The sequence below is a fragment of the Dryobates pubescens genome, chromosome 17, assembly GCF_014839835.1.
Source record: "Dryobates pubescens isolate bDryPub1 chromosome 17, bDryPub1.pri, whole genome shotgun sequence".
Lineage (NCBI taxonomy): Eukaryota > Metazoa > Chordata > Aves > Piciformes > Picidae > Dryobates > Dryobates pubescens.
Window position 1 is genome coordinate 16607329 of NC_071628.1, and position 25051 is coordinate 16632379.

Consider the following 25051-nt stretch of genomic DNA (forward strand, 5'->3'; position numbering starts at 1 on the left):
GGGAAACAGATCAGGATGGGGATGAAGAAAAGCACAGCTCTGGAAAGCATATCTTACTGCTTATGGTGGTATAGATTATGAAGTGGAAGCAAAGTAATTTTTTTCAGGAAGGCACAACCTCCCCTTCACTAGCCATAAGCAGTTTCCAGCACATACCTCCTTTCTTAGAGGTGAAAACTGGTGCCTCTAGGACTTGGATGTAACGGAAAAAAAGGCCTTTTCCAACCAAAATGATTCCTTGATTCTATGAAAGTAAGTAGCAAGGTCCTGGCAATACTGCTGGCCCACATGGAATTGTGTTCTATGAATTTCATGTACTCATTTGAGTCAGGGGTATACTGACCACTTTTATCAAGTCTGTGAACAAGTAACCTAAATCACATCTTTGCATTTACCTGTCATTAACTGATCATGCTCTGCAACACATGGGATTTTTCTTTCTGTATAAAAGGATCAAGCTCTGAACTGCAGTGTATTGTCATAAAAGTGGGATATAATAACAACATTAATGTTAAACATTGCTTTATTCATACAGAAAATTCTCCATTTGATGAAGGTTTGGGAAAAAAGGACAAAAGAGCTTATGTGTGTAGAGGAAAACACTAAGCTCCCTGTGCAGGGATAGAAGTAGTCCTGCATCCAGTCAGTCCTGCATACATTGAAACTGGACTTCAAGGCTAGCAGGCTTGTGAGAACATCCATGTCTCTTGCACTGCACTCCCCAGCACTCCACTGCCTGCTAACAAGCCCCATCCTAATTCAGAGCCCTGGGGACCGAAGGTCACAGGCAATAAAGCAAATACCAACTCTGTCTCTTGTCATTGCCGGCCAAGTCAGACCCAGGTTGATTCCACACCATCTCTTTCAGTTTTCTCAGCTAGTGTGGGGAAGGGTGAACTCTGTGAATTGTGTGCTGCTAATATGTGCTCTCCAACTTGGCATGCAGTTGCTAGATACAAGCAATTCTGCCTACATATGAGTCTGACATTATGCAGGAGCTAGCAAAACCTGATGGATCTTTGATAAACAACTGCAGCAGCAATTCTCAGTTCCAAAAGGAAGGTGCTTTGAGGCAGAGCGCCTGATCTAGATAGAGCTGATGTTGGCCAGATGGCAAGAGGTGAAACCTGTATGCTGATTTTATCCTGATAAGCAGTCACACTGCTTAGGCTCTTTACATCAACAATCGCCAGCAGTCTTCCTACACATAAACTAGTCTTACTGGATTGTGTAATGTGAAAATCTTTAAGGAAAGGAAGCATTTTTTCTCAGCATTCTGCAGGATTTTGACAAATGTTAAAATATTGGGAAAATAAATGAAGGCATTCAAATGAAGATGTCCAAAAAACTTCTTACTTATATTGGTTTTACACCTGCTCTAAGTCTACTACATTGATTAAGGCCACCTCCGATTTACAGTGAAAGTAAAGTCAAGTCCTCTGCAAGGCACTGTCCTAAACTGGTGCACTACTCTTTAAAAACAAATGCCATAGGCACAATTTCAGAAGTGTACCTTGTGTGAAGGTGAAATCTTAGCATAGCACTTTGTGTAAACAATATGAGTACATCAAAGTGCTGAAGACTTCATTGGTTCATTTTGTAGGAACAACTATTTTGATTATGCTGATACAAGAGAAGAGCTGATAAAGGATGAAGTTCAGCAACATTCTGGCAGTTTCCTTATCCTCAGATGTTAAATTACTTGAAACAATCTTTTTGTTTTACCTGATGCATCTGAAAACTGTCCCTTTAATTAGTGGCGGGGGAGGGAAAGAAGTAGTATATAACCATAAGTCCCTGGATTCAATTTGCAAGGCTGTATACCTTAGATATAATACAGGGTTATATTGCAATGTGTACAAACACATTCTTTCATATTTAGCTTCCATGAATTCTGTTTACTTTAGTGCCTGCAAGATGATCATCTTTATAAAATAACCCAATGGCCAAATACTCAAGAGCAAGACAATGTATTTTAAAAAAGAGGGGGATGGCCTGGGGGTGCTATATGCTGAATCACTGACTGTCACAGCCAAAGGACATTCAGGCAGATTATATCAACTGATTGTAAACCTGATTACCTCTCTCTGTTGCACTCAACCTGTGGTTTTCACCTTTTTATAGAGCAGGTATTTCTCTCAAGCTGACACAATACACTTCCTTGGACCAAAAGAGACAAGAGCAAAAATTATACACTGCATGTCAAGTTTTGCTGCCATAAGATATCCAGGTGAAAATGTGTATTTACAAATATTGGATTCCAGAGCTGTTTATGTTGCACTTTCTCCAAATCATTCTTTGGATCATATGATCACAAATCTCTAAGTTATCATCATGTTGAAAATGTATTTTTCATGAGCGATCCAATTAAAAAACGTAAGGTTTGTCTCAATTCAAGGCAGCTTTTAGTCTAAAGGACTTCCAAATTCCTGTAACTTCCATCACACAAACTGATGCAACCAGTATGGCATGCAGCAGCTTCTGCCTCCTAGAGTCCCACTCTCAATTCCTCTTCACCAAAGCAGTAAGAAGAAAAGAATACATAATGAGGCTCAAAGGTGGCTCTTCATTTGTAGCAGGACACCTTAACCACTGTTATATCACATCTCTGGGAGTGATTTAACATGGATTATTAAAACTGATTTTCAACTCACGTAACAGGCACCTTAGAAACAGATGCATATTGGGGGATCACTAATTTACAAGCAATATGCTGTAATAAACAGCTGAACTAGCATTTACTTTCCCCCTCAGCTTTATTTACACATTTGCAAGACCTCCCGGGTAAAGGCTAGAGAATATGCAGATAATGAAAAAACTTTCATCTGCACTACATAGCACATTCTATTTGCTTTTAGCAAGTCCCAAAGCTGAGTATAGTAATTGCAGAAATGAAAAATTACCATCTAAATTCAGCTGTAAGTCTGGAGCCATTCTTGAGTAGTAAAAAAGGAGTGATATGAATATATCTATGGGATGAAACATTGCCTAAAAAAAGACAAGTCTGTTGTAATAACTGATCAAACCCTGAAGGATGTAGACAGCTAAGATCTCATTTTTACAGATAATCAGGTACTACACTCATACTGCTGCCTAACACCAAGAATATCAGATGACTATAAGGCACAGAGTCCTGCACACTTTGGTGGTTTTCAGAAACTGGTGACCTATCCAGACCAGGTCTGGACAAAGTACTTTGGTATGACAGTTGTTAGGTAACAGCACAGAGACATCAGGCAAGATACCAGATCACTGAAATAACTGCCCTGCAGGAAAGAGACCTTGCCAATGGAAACAATCACATTTTCTTTATACCAGCAAAGTCTCTTCACCTTTCTGTTAAATATGTCTCACTGACAGCTGCAGTTGTTAAAGACTTGAAGGGCTAGACACTAGTGGTACTCTGGTAGGTAATGTATGCTAAAATCCACACAAAATTAGAAAAATGTAACTTCAAGAGTTTATGAATTAAATATAAAGGCACTTTTGGCAGTCAAGTGTATATATATTTGCTGCCTGAGGACAGGAAGTTAGTTAAAAGTACAACTGAGTGAGCTTAACACTGACTCTAATTTATTACAAATGGACTGAAGTAATTGAAAATATACATTATAGTGCTAAGAAACTGATGATAAATGTGTATTCAAGGGTCTGATTCTTTGTCAAGTAATTTTTCTCATGAGCATGTTTCATTGATTGAGGTGTTTTAATTTTCAAAATACCAAGTAAGATTAAGTACTCAGAAAATAATGCAGCAGCTGCATCCATACTGAACAAGGATCTCCAGCAATTGCCTGTGACTGCTTTAATTTTCATTAATTTCACAATACTAAGGCTTATATGGTCTTTAAATAATTATCTGATGAGCAAGTGCAAAGAATAGTATCATTAAAAATTAATGCTTTAAAAGATCATGGGTTTACAACAAACATTTTAAAAAATCTAACTGCACAATAACTGAAACTGAAAGGGTGTGAGATTTAACCATAGTCTTGATGGACTCAGAAATATATAAAACCACCTTTAAGAAACTAAAATCTCCTGTAGTCAAAACAGTAACACTGTTCAAGCTCCATCCGAAGACCAACATTGCTGCTTTGAGTAGAAGAGTATTTGTTATCTATGTCCTAGAAACCCTGACTGTCTGTTTGCCACACGTGTACAGGATGCACAGCAGGCTGTTTTGTAATAGGTGTAGACACAGAGCCGGGCCTGAACCACCACATTGCAATTGTAGTATTTATCTTTGCAGTTCTCATCTGTGGAGAAAATGGAAGAGATTAAAAAAAAATGAAGAAAGCAGTGTCAGAGCAACAAATAACCAATCTCCTTTCTTTTTACCACCCTTAGACCTGCATTTGAACGTTGTCAGGTTAAAGTATGCTATGTATGCAAATAAATTAGATTATTCAAGATTTTCTACATTTAAAGATACATAAAACTGTGGGGAAAAATGCCCATTTATAATGTTGTGGGCATTGTGGGGGGCCTTTGTTGCTGTATATTGTACATACAAAGTTTGTACTGAATAAAGATGATAGAAAAGTCTCTAGTAGTCTTCATTTTGGTACCTGCCCACTTTCAGATTCACAAATAGTAATCCCTTCTGGCAGTGTGCAGGTAACACCAGAACCTGCAAATGTCATTTTCAAATACTGATGAATCTAAATGTTGGAAAATACTAAACCATCTCTCTCCTTACAAATAGAAGTTCTTTAAAATAACCGGATTAAAAAAATAAATACAAAAGCTGGTGTTGGTATAGAACCTGTTACCAAATACCAATATCATGCCTTTGGGTTTTTTTGAAAGGTTTTAATGACTATGAATGCAAGGAGGCTGTACAGAAACACCCTGTATGTATCATTTTCACAGAAGCAGATTTCTCACACTCAGCATTTTAAAAGTAAGCCAGATTCTTACATGTTACAAGGAAAATGTTTTTATTCATAAGTGAAAACTTACTTTTAAACCATAGAAAAGAGCTGTATTTTGTGAAGAAATAAGACCCTGAACTTAATAAATACACTCTAAGACCTCTGAAAAATAATTATTTTCTCCACTAGATGGCCTTCCATAGTTAAGACAGAGGCTTACTCTTCCTTACCTATTTCAGGGATACAATCTTGCGTGTTACATGGTTCTTTTTCTTCAGGTTTAAGCTGTGGATCACACTGAGTACTGGCTGTCATGTCATCTGATAAACATCGTACCTCTCGAACCCGAAATCCTCCTTCACAGGATTTAGAACACTGAAAAAAAAATATGAAGTTCATGAAGACCATATGAGAAGCACACACAGAGAAAGAAACAAACTGAAACCTAGAAGGCAAACCCAGGTATTGCCCTATCTTTTTGTCAACTTCACCACTTCTGCTGGTTTTTGTCCTCTAACTAGAAAGTCATTAATATACAGGTGCACTTTTGCTAAAGGTTCAAAACCGTTTTTGACCACAGAGGCAGCAACCAGACAAGTAAAGCCAGAAGACACTGTGCAGCTGAAAGCACACTACAATAACTTCCTTTCTGAATTTGTTAGTTAGCTTCTTGCTTATCTAATTAGCCTTGTTCTTTCCTGCTAATTTATACAGATCTCCCAAATAGGTTCTTTCCACAGTGCTCATATTTCTTACTTCCAGAACTTCCTGCACTGAACTTTGCAACTTGATTGCACTGCACTCCACTGCCCTTCTGCCTCCATTTATACGCAATCAGGAATAATGTTAATCGCCTTTTTTGTAGTGCTCAATTGATTTTAATTTCTTGCAGCACAACAATTTTACTAAGCATTATGAATTTCTAAAGAAAATATTTCTGTGTTCCTTCAAAATCTGTCATGAAGCCAGAGAATTTTGTACTTGTTTGTAGTGGTTTTTTTAAAGCCAATTATCACACATTTCTGCCCATACTGAAGTAAATCCCCTGGTGACTTCAAGAATTTTGCCTGAGTGAGGTCTTTGGGATTTGGCTCACTGTCCAGTCTGACCTAAATCTTCACAAACTTAATTAAAGTTGGGTCATTTATAACAATTAAAACGTTAACAGCCCAAAACTAGTTCTGACTTTTTTGGCATAATTCTTTCCATTCCTAACATTGCAAAAACAACCTACCACTATAATGAAAGCAGATACTGTAGCAAGCTAACTAAAATATTCTCAACAATATATTCTTAAACTGCACTTTCTTCTTTAAAAACAACTTTCCCCATTTTAGAAAAGATAGAACTGGACAGTTTCAAAACCTAGTAGAGGGGCTTTGAACCAGCTATTCTGCTCACAGCTAACCCCACAATCCTTTCTCTTCTGGTCTAATGGTAAGAAATACCACATATACTGTTGGTAGTAGTAACAACATCACAGAATGAAAAAACACTTTGAATATGATCTTGTAAAACCTCAGCTACTATATGTATTTGTTCCTCCAGTGAAGATGGTCACAAAGGCTTAGACAGTCAAGGAGTTTTAGACACACTTTCTTAGGAAGTAGGCACTTAAACAATAACTAGAGTTCTCTAAATATCTGTCAAATTTTTAGTGCCTTAGTTCTTTCTTCTCTGTCTAGCAAAGAGAGCATATCTTTTCACTTTTAGAAGGGATCTATATGCTGCATGCTATGGATGCAGACAGCTGCATCTTTTGTGGCTACACACATGCAGGTTCCCTTTTGAAAATGGGTTTGCTAAGGGGAAATTATTTGATCTAAAGTAACAGCTCAGTAAAGAATCCAAAGCATTTCCAGCAACATCACAGAAAGTACTTCCACCTACATCATTTTATTGTGAGCCTAACTTTGGTGACGACAGAGATTGGAATCGATACAGCTGATCAGTATGATCTAGTAAGTATTGTTCCTTTATTGCTTCAGTGTTGTTCGATTATAATGCAAGCACAGTACAGAGCAGACAGTAGAGCTGACAGGCTAGTAAGAAGTGCATAGAAGAAGTGTGTAGTAAGAAAACCTTTACAACTTATATAAACTCAGAGGGCATTGCTGGCATGGCTTCACTGGCCCCTCACGAGTGACCACACACTATTACTATTGATTATTGGTTAAACTAGCAATAACACGCGAGGTTGTTGATGCAGGTGTGCGTCCTGTTATTCCGAGATAACTCTCTGTGTTTATAGCTACCAGCGTCCTGCTTTGGTTACACGGTGCAGGAACAGCACTGTTCTGCTATACTGCTAGCCACTTCCATACCCATGCTGGACATGGCCTACCACCATGTCAGGCTCTAGGCCTACACTGCCAGATGGCTCACACTGCTTATTGCAACCATTACCACACCTAACCTAGATGTTGTTTTAAAATAAAAACCCATACTTGCAGTTATGGAAGGAAAGTTAGGACTCCCTTCAGCTGGTTTATTTTCTTTAAATCATTCTGCCTTGTTTTCTGTCTTCTAGTGTTGCCAGCAGGCTAGTCAAATAAGAGAGCATTTACTGAAGGGGAAAACCAAAATAATTTCTTTCTCTAATGTAATATGGATGAGGTATTTCCAAAGGTTTCTAACCAAGGGAACCCAAACTGAAGGTATCTGAGGTACTTCAGTACTTCAGAATAGTTGTCATTCTTAATTTGATTTAAGGCTCAAGGAAGGGTATAAATTACTGCATTAGTTATGATGTCATGTAAATAGTTTTGACACTGTTTTTCATTCTAAGACGACAATGGACATGATGGAAGGATAGATGAAACCAAGGAATTTTGGTGAATGTAGCTGGTACACTTCTCAGTAAAATTCTAAGTATTACAGTAAAGAGTTTACAGTAAAATACTTTAAAAATTGAATACAAGCCTCACTCTTTACTAAATGCCCCTTAATTTTAATGAAACTAGAGGTCTGGGAAGAAATTCTTGTACTGCATACTCTCATGAAGGGGCAAACTAACTATAAAACAGGAAGATTTTTGAAAGAAGAGATCAATGATGAAAAGTCAACTATGCAGTGTCTCCTTCTGGTCAAGTTACTTCCTAACTTTCCTAAGCTCCACTGAGTATTGAAGGATATGCTTACTTTTTATTACCACTCTGGTGCAAGATTAAGTCCTCTTTGTGACCAATGGTTTTATCCAAATGGTGTTTCTTTTCAATATACATGGAAAAAGATGCATCAAACAAAACTAAATAGGGGAAAGCATCAGAGACTTACTGTGCTCCATTCTGTATGAAACCACTTAGATCCACAAGGTTTGAGGTAGCAGGATTGTTGGCCAGGAGGTTTTTCCAAATATGAACATTCATGAGGATCCAAAACATCAAAGTTACCTTCAGTTTTCCTAACACAAATGACTTCTCTCTGTTGAGTTCCACTACCACATTCAGTAGAGCACTGTATCAGAGAAAATATAAAAAAAGGTGCAATTTGTTATTCTACTTACACCTTTCACCCCTTTCCAAACTAGCACGTTTCTCCATGTTGTTTCTGAAATCAAACAACACACACACACATATATACTGGCATTTTATAGTAATATTCAAACAGGACATTTTGTAAAGTTTTGCTTACTTCCTATTTTTGACCACATACCTAGACATTAACATCCAATATCCATTTCCTTAACTTTATATGTTCTTTCCTCAGCAAAATGAACTGAAAATGAACTGCATCCTTCCTTCCATTACTGGCATATGTATCACTTGAAGAGACAGGAAAAGGGAAAAGTATTCCTTATGTTTCTGTGGTAAGGTTTTTATATCTCAGAACTAGAATAGCAGACTATTATTATTACTATTTGTACACAGTGCAAACATAATAGCCAGCAGTCTCAGTTAGGAACTGGGACAAGAAAATGCTGAAGGTAATGACTTAATTATTCATCAAGTGACTACTGACTTAAGTGCCAGGTATTACACATTGAGCTTTTAATCTCAAAAATGGTTATGGCAGTTAAAACTGTAATTTGTGAATTTTTATTCCACAGGGTACTACAGACTCAAAACTTATTTCTAATTATTTTTGTGAAGACATGTGACTGTGAGTTTTTGAAGAATCCTAAAAGTGTAGTTTTACCTGTAGCTACACAAAGAAACTGGTATTTATTTTTCTAATAAAAAGAGAAGCATAACTTACTTTCTCCATAAACAGTGTTACTGCTTCTTGCTGAAGCAGGACTGTATGCACTGCACTCCACCTTTGAGGGTTATAAGGTTTTGAGCACAGTTTTGCAGCTTTACAAATCCTCACATTCTCTGTGGCTTTTAGAAAATGCCTTGATCTGCCAGGGTGTTCTTTTCATGTTTGCAAGTATCTAAGTGATGCAGTATTGGTTCCAGTTCTGAAAGGCAGATTTGATTCCCATGGACTCTTAGTACCCATTGAAAGGTTAAATACACACACAATACTGTTCCTGGCACTTGTAAAAAGATTTGTAGAAGAAGATTCCAGCAATATATTGTTTTCTACATTGTGTAAAGGACTATGTTTTCCAAAGGCTTTTTCTAGTCTTACCCAAAAAAATATTATTAAAAGGGGGTCTGAGGTATTGTGTGTGTGTGTTTATATTTTGGGTGGAATTTATGATTTCTTTACCAGATACCCAGAGAAACCTTAAGCTGGATGAAGAAACTTGAAATGAATGCATCCAAATAAATTCACAGGAAATAAGGAAACTGTACTTTAACACTGAACTCCTCTGTCACTGCTTTCTTTTAAGGATTCCTCCAGAAGACAACATCTGAACATCTATCCCTAGCTCCCTATGCTCTAGTGGAGCATAATATGGAAGGTCATCCACCAATGCTCCCTCCTACTCTGCTCTACTCAGTGACTGCTTTCATTTTTGTATGCAGAAGTCAAGAATTGGCAGATAGAATAGATGCTGTCAGATGCATCTTTCAGATAACATACAGCAAAGACTTTGTACCCTTGCTATGCATCAAACAATTCAATTTCATGCAAAGAAGGAAGGTTAATTAGCTTAAAAAAAACTGAAATTGTGAAGGATGGAAACTTCCTTATTCAGAAAATAATGAGGAGAGTTAGGATGACTTTACCCAACACTAGTCTTTGTGGTGGCTAGAATGGATACAAAGTTCCTATTCACCTGCATGGAGTGGTGTAAGTACCAAGGCCCAGATTTTAATGTATTATTAGAACTGCAGCTAAGTATGTTTTAAATCTGAATTTGTTATTTTTCTTATACAATACAAATAATTATCACTTACACTTGAATGCATTAGCATAGTAGTAGCCCTGTAATCTCCATCTCAGCTGTACCAGTTTAATTTCCAACTCCTTATCACCTGGAAGGATCTTGGAATCTGAAATGCAGTGAGTTAACAGCGCAGCCAAGATATTTTTTTCCCTAACAGCTCGATGAAGTGTTGGCACCAGCAGTGCAAATGCTTCTCTAGGCTATAAGAGAGCCTACATAAATGGACAGAAATGTCTAGGCACAAGCTGACAGATTCTGAAATGCCTTTTTTCCTGACAGCAGAAAGGTTTGTTTAGAATGAGAAGGACTATTGAAATGTGGATCAAGGGAAGAATTTACTTTGAGGAAGGAGCATCAAGATACAAGCCATTAACCTTTCTCCCCTCCCACCCTCCCCCACCCACCGCCCACCTCTTTTTATCAAGCTAACTTTTGGGTTTAGCCATTGGTTTTTTGTCTTATTTCTCTTTTGGAAATGCCCTATAAACATATATATACCTGCACACAGAAGTGATCACAAAGGCCCTACTTTAAAAGGTGCAAACCTATTGCTTTAGGGTTTATCTGAATATGCTAAGCAGCTTTCTATTATCTTTTATTTTATAAATACACTGACCCAGTAGATGAGAAAACACTGAAGGTACAAAGGAAGAGAAAAACAAAAGCTTATTTTCATCACAGTAAAAGAACAGCAGGTGCTAAAAACTACTGAATATCAACACAGCAAAACATAGAGAAAAATATCCATATATTCCACTGAGATGCAGCAATACCTTACAGCACACACCTTCACTGCACAAAAATACATTTTAAAACTTAAACTACTAACAGAAACCAAATGCATATGTTAGATATAGAGTTTACCTGAGTCCAGCCCCCAGCAAACCACTCGACTTTACCAGCACAGGGTCCATTATTACAGGTAGTTGTTTCGGAGGGCCTGTTATTGCCACAGCCTTCTAGAGGCAGACTGCTAACGTGGTTTGTCATACAAACCACTGAACGCGTACGGATTCCGTCACCACATTCTGCAGAACACTGGGGAGCAAAAGACAGAAAATGTTCAGAACAGTTTATCCTCTAGACCTCACATGAAATGAAGAAAACCACCAATCATGAAAAGTAAACAAAGTTTACTTGATGTAAAGTTGATTATTTTTACTTGTAATTCAGCTGTAGCAGATTATTTTACAGTTTCATAACTTGGAATACTCTGCAAGTAGTTCCTGTCCTTTACAGTCACAGATTAAATGAAGTGAAGGATTAGGAAAGAAAAAAAAATAATGTATAGGTTTTAATTAGGTGTCTTTCTTTTCCTTCCTTCTTACTGTCTGTAAATTTGAAAATTTTTATGGGTTTCTCCTCCAAGCACTCAAGCTGTCAGACTGGTAAACTCTTACACTGGTTAAAAGGATGAGGCCAGGAAGACTCTGAGACTTCTGGCACTGGTAGTAAAGTGACTGCATAGCTTTTCCATATAATCAGTATGAGAGCACAATAAATTAGAAGAATTTAAAGTATTTTGACAGGTGGTTTAAAAGTATTCAGGTAAATCCTCAGCAAATGACCTGTAGCAATTGTCAGCTGTTAATTAGGTTTAACAGAGGCAGTAGCCATAGAAGTTTATGTAAATTCAAGATTGCCCTGTAGTGGCACAACTTCCCAGTAATGAACACCATTCTCAACTTTACACTGGTAAACTCTGAAAGGTCTTAATAAATAGTGATATGCATGTTCTTACACTGCATAAGAATGGATCCACAGATGGATGTGATTGACTTTTCAGTTTTTATTCTTAAACAATGCAATTAGGAGAAACCCTGTATTACTTCCACCACAAATAGTACATTCCTGGGAATAGATGTAACTCTATATTGGAACTCTTTTTAACATTTTACTGAATAAATGTAAGAATGCTTCAAAGAACTGGTAATGAGACACAGAGTTGAGCACTAGCTTGGTTTGGCTCCCACCAGTAATAATGTAAGGGTTGATGTCCAGTAGTTGGGCTACAGGACAGCAGATGCCATGATAATACCGCTATTAATAACAGGATTAACCATTACAGTTAGTCTTCTTATGAGAGAGACCAGCGAATGTATGTTCAATTGGTTGCAAGATACTCTTCACTGGCTTACGCACTCCATAGGAATATGAAGAAACTGCTCATAGTTTTGAATGGTTTCTTCCTTCAGCTGCAAAGCTGAATAATTAAGCTTCTCCTAAATGATGCCTCTAAGTATCATAATGAATTTTTATTTCTTGGTGGTGCTCAATAGTATCTCCCCCTTTCACAAACATATGTAACATTTCAATTGCATTGTGCACAAAGAACTATGCAGATACTCTGTAAACACTTTTCTTATTTCTAAGTGATTTTCATTGGACAATTTAATTTGCTTTTTGTTTTGCTAACTAGAGCTGAGAACAAGATTAGTCTATAAAGTAATCCAGAAAATCTCCACAGTCTTAGGTTTTAAATGATTATGCATGAACTAGGCTTACATATCAAATAACAAAGGAAATACCAAATAAGAAGGTATAAGGTTGTCCCACCCTCTGTTGCAAGATTTTACTACAGATTAACTACCCTCAAAGGATTTACAAAGCAAACTTAAACCTGAATGGTTTTGCATTTTTCATTTTTTCCCCTTCCTTTCAGTAAAAATCTTCCACGATGATTTCCAAAGCCCAAGGCAGGCAGTAGGGAGCGTTTCCATAATGAATCTTCTCCCTCAGGTTTTAACAACTGACACTCCCACTACTTTCAATTTTGTGTCACTGATTTGTTGCATTAATACATAGTAACTACCAGAACTAACATTGTAAGACATGAACTTCGCAAGCTGAAAGTGCTCTGTTCTGGTCCTATTATTAAAAATATTTTGTTTCACTGTCTTGTTTTAATTGGCAGAAATTCCTCAGAAACCTTAGCCTGTGGAACACTCTCCCTCCTTTTAAGGAGTCTGCCATTTCTCCTTTTCCTGAGGTCCTTCCCACATGAGTTCAGTTTCAGCTTTCCATTCCCATTAAAAACTAAAAATAAAAACTATTCCTAATCCAGTGTTCTGATAGTTGTCAGAAAACAAGTATAACAGCAGTACAGGAAAATAAGGCTAGTTCCTGCAAACTTGGAAAACTACAAGTGGGAGCCTGAATTTGTGTTACAGCCAAAGAGCATGGCAGAGCAGAGAAATCCCTTTAAGAGTGACAACCCTGCTCATTATCCAGCAGGAAATCTACCAGAACCCAGGTCTCAGCATCATTGCTGGCCTTAATTAAATTTTAAAACAACAACCAATTGAGTTCCAGTTAAACATCCCATTTGTGTAGCATTTCTGTCTACCACACTTTAATCTTCATAGAATCCCAGAATGGTTAGGGTTGGAAGGGACCTCAAGGATCACCACCTTAATTATTGTCCACAATAAAGTTTTTATGAATCATCTTCCTGCTGTTATACTACTGCAAGAAAAAGAAAAACAAAGATCCGTGTTTGAAATGTATTTATGAAATTCCTTAGCCTTATTTGACCTATTTGGAGAAAATTTCTTTCAGAAGGGATTTTAGAAGGTTTATGTAACCTTTGTTTTCCCAATAATAAACTAAGAGTTGTATTTCAGTCTCTCTCATCTGCTGCAGTTCCATCAGTGGAAGGAGATTTTTAAAGGACATAAAGCCATTGGGAGCAGACTTGATTTCTTAAAAGAAAAGGAAAAAAAAAAAGAGGGAAGATTGTCAGAAATGCCCTTATGTACTGTTAAAACACTTTCTGGTATCTGGATTTCATTTATTTCTCTTTAGAGTGCAGTTACTGTCACTGGACCTGAGCTGTGGATTGATTTCCAAGTTCAGCCTTGGACCTGCCTCATTACCATTATCTTACCTGATAATCTGGACTGGTTGTGACCCTGCCACCCCTGAGCCTGTCCTGCTGACCTAACTGGGATACCATAGCTGGCAAGGCTCCTTCCTGCCATGCAGATGTGTATATACTGGTTTTCACTGATAGCAGCTGCATTGTGGCAGAGGCCCACATTAGAGAAGAAGACAAATCTCTGCAAGTCTATCAGTGTTTCCTTCCAAACTCCCCTGGCTCTCATGTTTCACTGCAAATCCTGAAGTGAGTTACACATTTATATATGAAGAATGCAAAAGTTCTATTTCCATATTATTGTCACATGAAATCAATATAAAGGTGTATTTTATCTTGTTTTAGAATAGAAGAGAATAGAATTAACCAGGTTGGAAGAGACCTTTGAGATCAAGTCCAGCCTATCATCCAACACCATCTAATCAACTAAACCATGGCACCAAGCACCCCATCAAGTTTCTTCCTAAACAGCTCCAGTGATGGTGACTCCATCACCTCCCTGGGCAGCCCATTCCAATGACCAGTAACTCTTTCTATGAGGAGCTTCTTCCTAACATCCAGCCTAAGCCTCCCCTGGTGCAGCTTGAGACTGTGTCCTCTTGTTCTGGAGCTGGCTGCCTGGGAGAAGAGACCAATCCCCACCTGGCTACAACCTCCCTTCAGGCAGCTGTAGACAGCAATAAGGTCTCCCCTGAGCTTCCTCTACTCCAGGCTAAGCAACCCCAGCTCCCTCAGCCTCTCCTCATAGGGCTTGTGCTGCAGACCCCACCCCAGCTTTGTTGCCCTCCTCTGGACACGTTCCAGCAGCTCAACATCTTTCCTAAACTGAGGGGCCCAGAACTGGACACAGTACTCAAGGTGTGGCCCAACCAGTGCAGTGTACAGGGGCAGAATGACCTCCCTGCTCCTGCTGGCCATACTGTTCCTGATGCAGGCCAGGATGCCATTGGCTGCTTTGTCCACCTGGGCACACTGCTGGCTCATGTTCAGCCTACTATCAACCAGTACCCTCAGGTCCCTTTCTGCCTGGCTGCTCTCCAGCCACTCTGACCCCAGCCTGTAGCTCTGCATGGGGTTGTTGTGGCCAATGTGCAGAACCCGGCACTTGGATGTGTTAAATCTCATGCCACATCTATACTGAAAACAAATAAACAGTGATAACCAAAACTAAAGGAATGCCTGTATGAGCCCCTTGGTGGTCTCTTTTTAATTTTTTTTTTTCCTCAGGATCCAGGACATTTTAGGTGAGCTATCCACATTTAAAATAAAAACTGTGGAAGAAGAGGGCAAGCTGCAACAGGCATTGGTGGTTCCACATTTGACTAGTCAACAAACCCACTGTTGTGAGGAACAAAGTGTGATTTTTACAAAACATACTACAGTTCTCTAATGTAAGATACTACAGAAGCATTGCTGTTACTCCTTTTAAATTGAAATCCAGAGCATGTGTTTGATCTGTTTTGATTTTGTTCCCTGATGTTCAGCATTTTTTCTTTCTTCCAAAGATTTTATTTTGGCCTCAAAATCTCATTAAGAATTGATTGTATCTTGGCTTCTTTTCTAGGTATGCTCTAAACATAAAAAGAGAAACAAATTAACAAAGGAGATGGCAATGAGGAATAAACAGAAATGCAAGAGGGGAATGCTCCAATTAGCTGGAAGGAAACACTAGTGAGTCTCCCATTGCTGTAAATCAGGAGAATGCAGTTTCCTACTTCTGACCCACAGGAGAAGTAAACTTTCCAGCAATTAGAGCTGTGAAATAACCAGTCATGTGAAACATTTGCAAGAATCTCATCTGTTCCCATCAATCCAGTATTGTTGCTAAGTTCAGTAAGGTTCACCAGCTTTACTCTACTGATTAATGGATGCAATTTACTGGAACTCTACTGTTTTAATGAAGTATGACATCTTAAGAGAATTGTGAGACAGGAGGCCATCTTTCTGCAAACATACATGAAAATACTGCAAAAATTTGTCCAGACTCTCTATAATAAAAAAAATAAATTACAGATTACATAAAATACAAAGTCATGAAACTTACATGAATTCTCATATTTATACTCAAGATAGAACAATAAGGACAGGTACATACAAAGTGATGAGCCTTACTTTGCTGCTACAGACTTTAACCTGTAAATCTTTCCCACTGAAATTAACAAAAATTTCTGTTTCTCTCAAGGTTGAGCCTGGAGAACATCAAAATGTGCTGTTTACATCTGCTTCAAAGACAAATCACAGAGAATATACTTTGCAGAAAATAAGGGTTTGTTTCTTAAGGATGAATTGCTTTCCTTCCTTCCTTCACATGTTCCACCAGTGTGCACATGGTAGCCATACAACTCAATCTTCACAGGTTAAAGTGTGCATGTAACTTACATACAATGGACTCCTAACACTTTCTGGAAATGGAGGATTTTTTTCATTACTGAGGATTAAGAATGTGTATAAAGAATCAGTCTGTGCAGAAAATGAATCCAAGAAGAATGATGCCATGGGGGCAAACAGGTGGGCCATAAAATGCATAAATGTATGTGGTGAAAAAACAAGATAGGAGAACATAGTGAGAAGGTAGCCAAGTGTTTATGGACTGAAGTTATATACAGCCCATCCTGTGAAGGAAACAACTCCTGCACACAACTCTGCACATGCTCTGCAGGTACACATACAGTGTATTGCAGAAGTCACATTTAGGGAATCTAATGATGTGCTCTGCCAATTCAGAACCACAGAAACTCCAAATGAAAATGATAGCCAACAGCATGATTTTGCATCAATTAAAACTTTGTAGTATTTCAGTAATATAAGAAACCCACAAAACTCTTTCCACCAATCCTAAATCACATCCTATCCCTGTAATGAAACTATTCATCTCTTTCTCTCCCTCTGTTAAAGAATACCCTCATCAAATTCTGCACAGATCCATGTCACAGCTATCAAATCCTCAAATTTAACATCTGCTGGCAGCAAAGACAAATGCAATTTTAATATTACTATGCTTTTTCTTGATATTTCACTAATTAACCAAGGCTATAATGCATCACATAAATCCGGGCGTGGAGTTAGTTTGATATATCCCTTGCAGAAAATGAAAGTGCGTGCTTAACCAATCTCTGCCAGGCCTCTGGAAATCTCTACTTGCTGCAGATGAAATATTCATGAAGTGTTTGCAAAATGGGTTCAGAAAAGTATAGGCCAGGCCTTCTCTTATGGCTGTAACCAAGTTTGAACTCAGCCATTTCAAAGTTCCAGTGATCTCAAAAGTTTTGGTAAGTTCTTTTACCTCTTATTTCTAACCACAGCTAAAATGTCAAAACACAATGGGAAAGACTGTTCTGTGGTATTTCCAGCTGGGACTTAAAGTAGGCGTGTAATAAATCTCACAAAGAAGGTCTGTTCTTGTGAGATTTCCACCACAGTTTTGCAGACTCAAGAGGTTTGAACAAGCTTTCTTTAAGCATTTGAACTTTTGGCTGCTTATCTGAACCATTTGTGGCTGCCCATCATTGATGTATGCTTATTGCTGAAGTGTGGCTTGGCTTAAAAGTACATCTTATAGTTAGGGGAAATTATGCATGCAAAGTCCATACACCTGGGAACTCCCATTTCCATTCCATGACACTCCTCTACAACTGGAGACCTCTCATCCTCAGAAACATCCCTTGAAAGGCACAATATGAAAGTCAATGGTGAAAGGCTTGACTTTGTAAAGCAACTAACAACTCCTATATTCCACTGACTACCACTCAAATCACTGCCACTACATGTCTCTGAACATCCAAGTTATAAGCTATGTGTGAACCTTAGAAGATTCTGCACATTCTAGCCCAAATCTACTTTTTTTTTTCTTTCTAAAATAAGCTGCTCCTTCCATTCTCTTTGTGAATCAAACTCCAAACCTACTACTGGGAGAAGTGATGGCGAGTAATGCCAACTACATTAGCAAGCATTTGGAAGAAAATGATTTGTACATTTATATAAACTGAGAAGGTAACAAAATCCATTCTTTACACTCTGACTCTAAAATATTTGTGGCAAGAAAAAAACTCAACAATTGCCACATTACCTGCTTCACTTGTATGTCTCATTTAATACAGATAAATAGACATAATAATATTCCACATTCCCAACCTTCAGCTACAAAACCTACTTTTAATTCTGTAGAGGACAAAATATCCATATAGAATAATGAAGAAAACATTGATGCTTGAGCGTTCCCTGGAACATACATGCTTTATGTTGTACTAGCTGCTGGTAGCTGGGTCAGCATTTTCAAGGAAGATCTCTTTGAAGGTAGGATGCATTTTCTCTTTAATGGCACTGTACAAAGAACAGCTCTACAAGCTAAAAATAAAGGCACTGTCACTTCCCCTACATCAAAAACTTTGCCGTTTGCATTAATGCCTAGACTTTACATTGTAACTTTCCGTCCATGCTATGCAAGAGCAGGCACTGGGTGAATAACAACTGGGGAAAAAGTTCAGATAATAATAAACACTTATTAGTGTAACAGATTTTTTTTCTTTATAAAATCTGTTTGAGTATGGAGTATGAAAATTTTGTAGGCAAATCTCATCAGCCCTTTAAAAATTATGTGGTATACCAGGTACTTGTGACACTCAACCTCTTTCTCTAAAACATGGAAAATCTTGTGAGTGTTCAAGCTAACGCATAACCTATGAGCCAGACATTCCTGGCTTTCAGAGACAATAACACAAAATGCTCAAAATAATGAATGTATGAAGTTATGAATGTAATCTTACAGCTTCAATGGAGATGCAATCAGGATTTTGCAGACTGAAAGCTGTATTTGTGTACAAATTGAACTGATATGCAAGTATCCACAAGAGGGACCAAAATACCAGGCATTTCTTAGCCCACATTAGTAGGTTTTTAAATGAAGGCATATAAATATTGCTACTGAACAACGACTCTGAGCTCAGTCATGACACAAGCTAAATCGCTTTTCATTGCTTTAATGTGGAGAAACTGACTTGTTGGAATAAAAAACCAAATTCATGTTCACAAAGTACAAAAACCTGAATCAACCTTGCTTGACTTTATGAAGTATTTCCCTTCTTTTCACAGCCACAGGATAATAGTTTTATGGTTTGAACTTGAACTTAGACACCAAGCCTCAAACTCCATCCCTTAAAAACAACAGTAGGGAAACTTTCAGAGTCTGAATACTGAGACTCAGAGCTAATCAAGGCAGAATAATAAATCTCAGCACACTCAATATTTTGGAAGTTGAGACACAGAGCCAATTCTAAATCCAGATGTTTGGCCCTGTACCCACATATTTGCCCTTTATATGCATTCATTTATTTAACACAAACTCAAGAAGCCCTTCTTTTAGAAGATTTGGCAGCACAAAGATAGTGAGAAGCCTTACCCTGTCGCTCCACTCTGTAAGGAACCAGCTCTTAGCACAGGGACCCATGTCACAGTTCTCAATATCATTCGGCCGTAGCTTCATGTTACATTCCTCATCATCAACAATGTCTCCAAGGTTGCTGACACACTTGACATCCCGGGTCCTCTGCCCCACTCCACAGGGCACTGAACACTGTGGAAAAAAAGGAGAGATTGCAACAGGACTGCATGCAAGAACTGCAGTGGTTTGTCAGGTTATGCTGTGAGAAAGTGCAATGAATTTGTCCTCACTTGCAAACCTATTGGGACTCTCCCAACTCTACTCCATATAGAATTTTTAAAAAAGCACTGCCCAGAAAGCTTGTGCACATCTGTATACCCACACAGCTGCCTGCTTTGTATTATTCAATCACTGTTTTTCAGCTTTCTGGTTTTCTTGAACTAAGGCTCATATATTTTCAAGGCTTTTCACATTCTACCTCCCTGTTTTAAACAAAAACAAATTTTATGTTTGGTTAGTGAAACTGGAAGAAAATTCTTATTCTTTTGTGAGTTTATGCCCCACATTAATCAATCATACTTACTGAAGTCCACTCTGTCCTTATCTGCCATTCACTGCAGATCTTCAGCTGGCAAGTGCTGGTTGTCTCTGGTTTCTCCAGGTGCTGACAGCGGTACTGCTGAACTGTCAAGGTACGATTGGCATACATTTGCCGGCATAAGATCTGTCGATGCTGCATACCAAGGCCACATGTTTTACTGCACTCAGACCACTCCCCTATATCCCAGCTAAAGGGGAAAAAAAAACAGAACACGAATTCAGTAGAGAATTCTCTAGTAATAATCTTAACAGAACTCAAATGACATGACTCTGATGCTGGTACAGACTTTTATGAAGTAACACTTAAGTCTCTCCATGAATAACTTCCACCTTTTATGAAGACAATGCTATGTACTTGTACTGGCTGATAATAATAAGCAAGCACACAGATTCCACAATTCATTGTTTCAAAACACATAACAAACATTAATTAAACTACTACTAGCTTTTGTTGCCCACCCCCCCAGACTCAATCAATTATTACTCTAATGAAAATTCCCCTGTTTGTTTTCCATTTTAAGAAGTTGCTCAGCCAATTTTAAGTCACAGTGTCTTGATGGCAAGTGTCTTCTCAGATGGAAATCACAGCTAAGCTGCTTTTATTAGTGCACAGAAAACAAGGACAATCACCTCAGAACCCAGTCTTCCATTTGAAGAACTACTGGATTCCAGGAAAGAGAAGTGATGTTTATGCAAGGGCTGTTGTGAGCACAATCAGCCTCATCTTTAAATATGACAGCATGGAATGAACAGGTGAGTACTCCAGCACACTGATCCAATGTGAAGCAATATAACCTACAAGCCTCTTCTTTAGACAGGTACATGCAGAATCCTATCCCTTGAAAGAAATTTACCTATAGAGAAACCACGTATAGTGTGCATGCCTGGACACACGTTTTGAGAAACTGCTGCACTCACTTGTTCCCAACTTCTGTTTTGTCTAAATGCTATTACTGCTCCCTGTGAAGGGGAAGAAAGCCACCAACTAAAGGTAAAAAGTAAGTGCGTAGCTCTTAGAAGTTCATAGTAGTTCTCTCCTTAGAAGAGTCTCTTTCACATGCAAAATCTCAATAACAATGGCTTTATTTCACTTGACTTAAATAGTATCTTACAAAGCTGGACATGGGAAGAGGTTGCATGCCTCCTCTTCTGGAATGGGTTTGGTGCTGCTGTCACAATAACTCTCAGGTACCTCCTCATGTGTGATTCTGTTGACACAGTGGAAAACTGGGTACTGAGATCCTGAAAGAAAGAAAGAAAAAAATTAGGTAACACATTGCAAAAGACTCTGCAGTGGCAGAGGACACCTCCACAGTAATAGGGAGCATTTCATTACAAGCCAAGCCAAGTTCAGTCACAGAGAGGCGGTCAAGATACAACCCACAACTGCCAGTTGAAGCCAACCCACTGACTTAAAACCAGTGTGATTTTAGTTGTTTTAGGCTATTCTAAAAGTAACTTCACATGCCTAATTGTTTATTTGTATTGAAGCCTTGTTGGTGCAGATATTCAGAATTATGCAGAGATAGAAACCATGAACAGGGAAATTAACTCTGAACTCAAAGAGAAACATTCTTCTTAGCTTAGACCTAACTTTTTTTTTTCCCACAGAATGAAACAAGCACAAGTTGATGCTATTCAATCAGATGAGCAGACAAACCATTTACACTTCTTCCACAAACTTTTCCTGCAACGCTTTCCTTCTCAGATTTCATGTTTGCCATTTGAAATGCAAGGATGATGTGTGATCATTCTGAAGAAGGTCACATTTTAAAAGTAAAACTATACTGGCTGACCTTGATATTGACAACATACTTCAGAATTTTGGGAAATATAATGTAAATACCAGTCCTTTTCCATCCCTCTTCCTTCCCACTTCAGTTTTCTGAAGTCACATTATTGCTATTGCAGCAGAGGCAAAGATATAGATGATGGAATCCCTGTGAAATCTTCCCATAAAGATTAGAAATCCATTGACAAAGACACACAAAGACACTGGGGATGTACCTGACAAATCTGGAGAGGCCTCATGGAAGGATAAAGAATGCCAAAGAATGCTGTGGAAAACAGCTGTGTATCAAGAATGTGAGAGAGAGCAGCTTGCCATAAAATCTTGAGATATTTCCTTGCAGAGGCAAATGCCATATATTTCCTTTTAATTTACATAGCTTATAATGATATTGTTTCTATTACCTTAATACTGAAACATCTTGTTTGTAAGATGACAGGAAACACCAGGTCCAGCAATACTTTATGCATATAATAGCTGACGAATAGCCACACTGCTTCTTCCCACCATGCTGCTGTGCGACACCTATTTGCTGTGCATGGTGTATGAAGCACTTACCTTTCCCACATGTAGTAGTGCACTCAGTTTTTCCAATCTGTTTCCAGTTGTGTTCTCGGTTTTGTCTTGGTGGCTGTACAGCAGGCACCTGATTTTCTGGCTGATGAGAAGGAAATCTTCCTGGCTGAATAACTGGAAAAGTTCCAGCTAAGTGTCCAGTGAGAGTGTCTGTCTCCCTGTGCAAATCCTCATCCTCTTGATGTGTACTTTCTGGCATTCCTAACTGGCCATTCAATGGCTCCCCTGACGAGGGACAGTAACAAAAAAAGTTGTGAAAATGAGTCTCACTTGCAAACACCATGCTGTGTTTTATCCACTAATAATCACAACTGGAGCATCACTAAACTAGAAAGCAGCTTTCATCTGCTATGTAGAGGCCTCCTAATAGTTTCCTGCAAAGATTGTGTTGTTTTAAACTAAGATAACCAAGTCTCAGCCAGCAAATACATTAAAATCTAAAGAATCTCCAAATACACTGTAGAGTTAATGTATCGAGCATCAAAATTTCCCAAGGCTTTTTATTTTGTACCATGCTCTGTCTTCTGTGCCTCCCTGTGTCACAGCACAGCTGCTCCTCATAACAAACAGGCTGCAAACACACTTGGAAACTTATCAAGGCAAGCCACAAACATTTAAAAGTGGGACCAAACTTGCTTGCAAATTTTCTACTGTCCTTGAGAACTTCATACCAGCACACATCTAACACATATTGCTAACAGCACATATTCACAATTCAGTCAGAAGAATGAGCTGTCCAGATTTCAACTTATGTAGGAAACAGTTTTCTCTTTGATCCTCTCCAGTCAGGAGAGAAAACAGAAACTGCAAAGGACTTTCTTTTAAGCTATCTCAAAGTCTGAAGAGAAAAATAGTATTCTATTTAATTTCTGAGACATGGTTACAACACTCCAGCTCGTGCAAAGCCATCGTTCATATTTTAACAACAGAATTGTTACCAAAAGTAGAAATCTGTGACCAGATTCCTGGTACTGTACAAATAATTCCTGACACAACAAATTCTCTGAAGTTACCAAATCTATGCAGACTTCTCTTTCAACACATCAGGTCAAACTCTGGGCTTCTCACATCAATGGCAGCATTTACAATTTAATTTAATGGTATGGATTTCTCCATTAGCTTATTGGGTAACAAAATGTGTTTAATAACAGGAAATAGTGGCATTTTACCTGGCCTCCTGTGAGCAAGCAACTGAGGACTGATGACATTGTCTCCTGGAATGATATATTCATAATGTATACCTGGGTTAGGCTGCTGATGTATCATCTAAAAAGAAAACCAGTCATATATTAATTTCTTTAACTATGACATTACTAAAGCTTGAATATGTACTTCAATTGATCAGCTACATAACATGGTTTATCCCTGGTCAAGACAGAAACAACGGTTAATAACTGTCTCCAAAAAATGCAAAAAAAGAGATACTTGCTACTGGAAAAAAATAAATACAGGTTACTATGTCTGCAAATTGAGCTAGCCTGAGGCAGCAGAGAAAATATTTTTCTAAATCTTTTAAAAAATATGTAAACCTGACATGCTGAAGGCCAAGGTGTGCCAGTGGGCTGCACCAGCCACAGCCTCACCTCTCCCCAGCAGAGGCTCACACCTGGCCTCCACAGCAAAAGAGACAGTCCTAAGGTCGCTGAAACATTCTCAGACAGGAGAAGCTTGAAAGATGCCTGAGAAAGCACAAGTACAGAAGAAACAACACAAAGGAAAATAAACACCACAGACCCCGATCCAAAAAAATCTAACCAAGTGCCTATTTGAAGGTTCCCCAGTTGTACTAGAATCATAGAGTGATTTAGGTTGGAAAAGACCTTCAAGAATGTTGAATCCAACCATTAGAGCACAGCACATGCAGACAGCACATACATGCTACTCTGCATGTACCACATCACAACTCAAACTGTTCCCTTCACCGCTATGCAGCTATCTCTGCCCCACTCAATGGAGACTCCACAATCAACTAGTTAAAATGAATAACATTATGCCATAAGCACTGCTTAATAAAGCTCACATGAAAGGGTTAGAAAGGCCCACATACTTGTTAGAGCAGCTGGAGTCCCTGTGCAACCCTCCTGCATCCTTCCACACTACTAATTTTCAAGTGAATGAAGATGTAGACAAACTCTAACAAAGTGTTCTTTATGAAACACAAGCAGGTAACAAAAGCTTTTCTTCTGTAAATGTAAAAAATTAAGCCAAGTTGCTTCAGGACACTGCAGCACAAGCCCATGTGAGCTCACATAAGCACACATCTGAAAGTCAGTGTCACCTCTTGTGTGCTTGTTTAAGTAGTTATCTATAGTAAGATCCGAGAAAGATGTGACTTTCTGAAAGCTGTTTACAACTGTTAGCACTACACTCCATATGCAACTGGCTTGTTTTGCATTGCTGCTGCTGCTGAGAGCCTGAGCATACTCACACCAGAAATGCAGGGATGCCATTAGCCATTTCATTAGTTTAGCTTTGATTACTTTTGTACTGCCTCTGCTGACATTGCTGCTTTCTAAGTCCTGAACTCTTTGTGGGGATAGGTCTGGGGGAAGCCTCAGATTGCATTTTAACTTGAAGTACACCTCTTAAAAAAAATGACTACCACAAAACCAAACCAAATACCAGAGCCTGCACTGGCAGACCATGGGCTGAAAAGAACAAAGTCATACTATGCCAA

General features: G+C 38.5%; 1 protein-coding gene across 2 annotated transcripts in view; it reads right to left on the reverse strand.

Annotated features, from left to right (window-relative positions):
* Window positions 1–2058: 2058 nt before the first annotated feature.
* THSD4 (thrombospondin type 1 domain containing 4) overlaps window positions 2059–25051 on the reverse strand; it is a 240197-nt gene continuing 217204 nt past the window's right edge. For both annotated transcript variants that reach the window (XM_054168869.1, XM_009911250.2), the window contains 9 exons: window positions 23544–23640; window positions 22357–22599; window positions 21122–21251; window positions 19993–20197; window positions 19428–19601; window positions 11023–11196; window positions 8154–8333; window positions 5108–5252; window positions 2059–4259 (listed from right to left, as the gene is read on the reverse strand). In XM_054168869.1, coding sequence (XP_054024844.1) covers window positions 4117–4259; window positions 5108–5252; window positions 8154–8333; window positions 11023–11196; window positions 19428–19601; window positions 19993–20197; window positions 21122–21251; window positions 22357–22599; window positions 23544–23640 — 1491 coding nt within the window. In that variant the 3' untranslated portion in view covers window positions 2059–4116. The remainder of the gene's footprint in view (window positions 4260–5107; window positions 5253–8153; window positions 8334–11022; window positions 11197–19427; window positions 19602–19992; window positions 20198–21121; window positions 21252–22356; window positions 22600–23543; window positions 23641–25051) is intronic.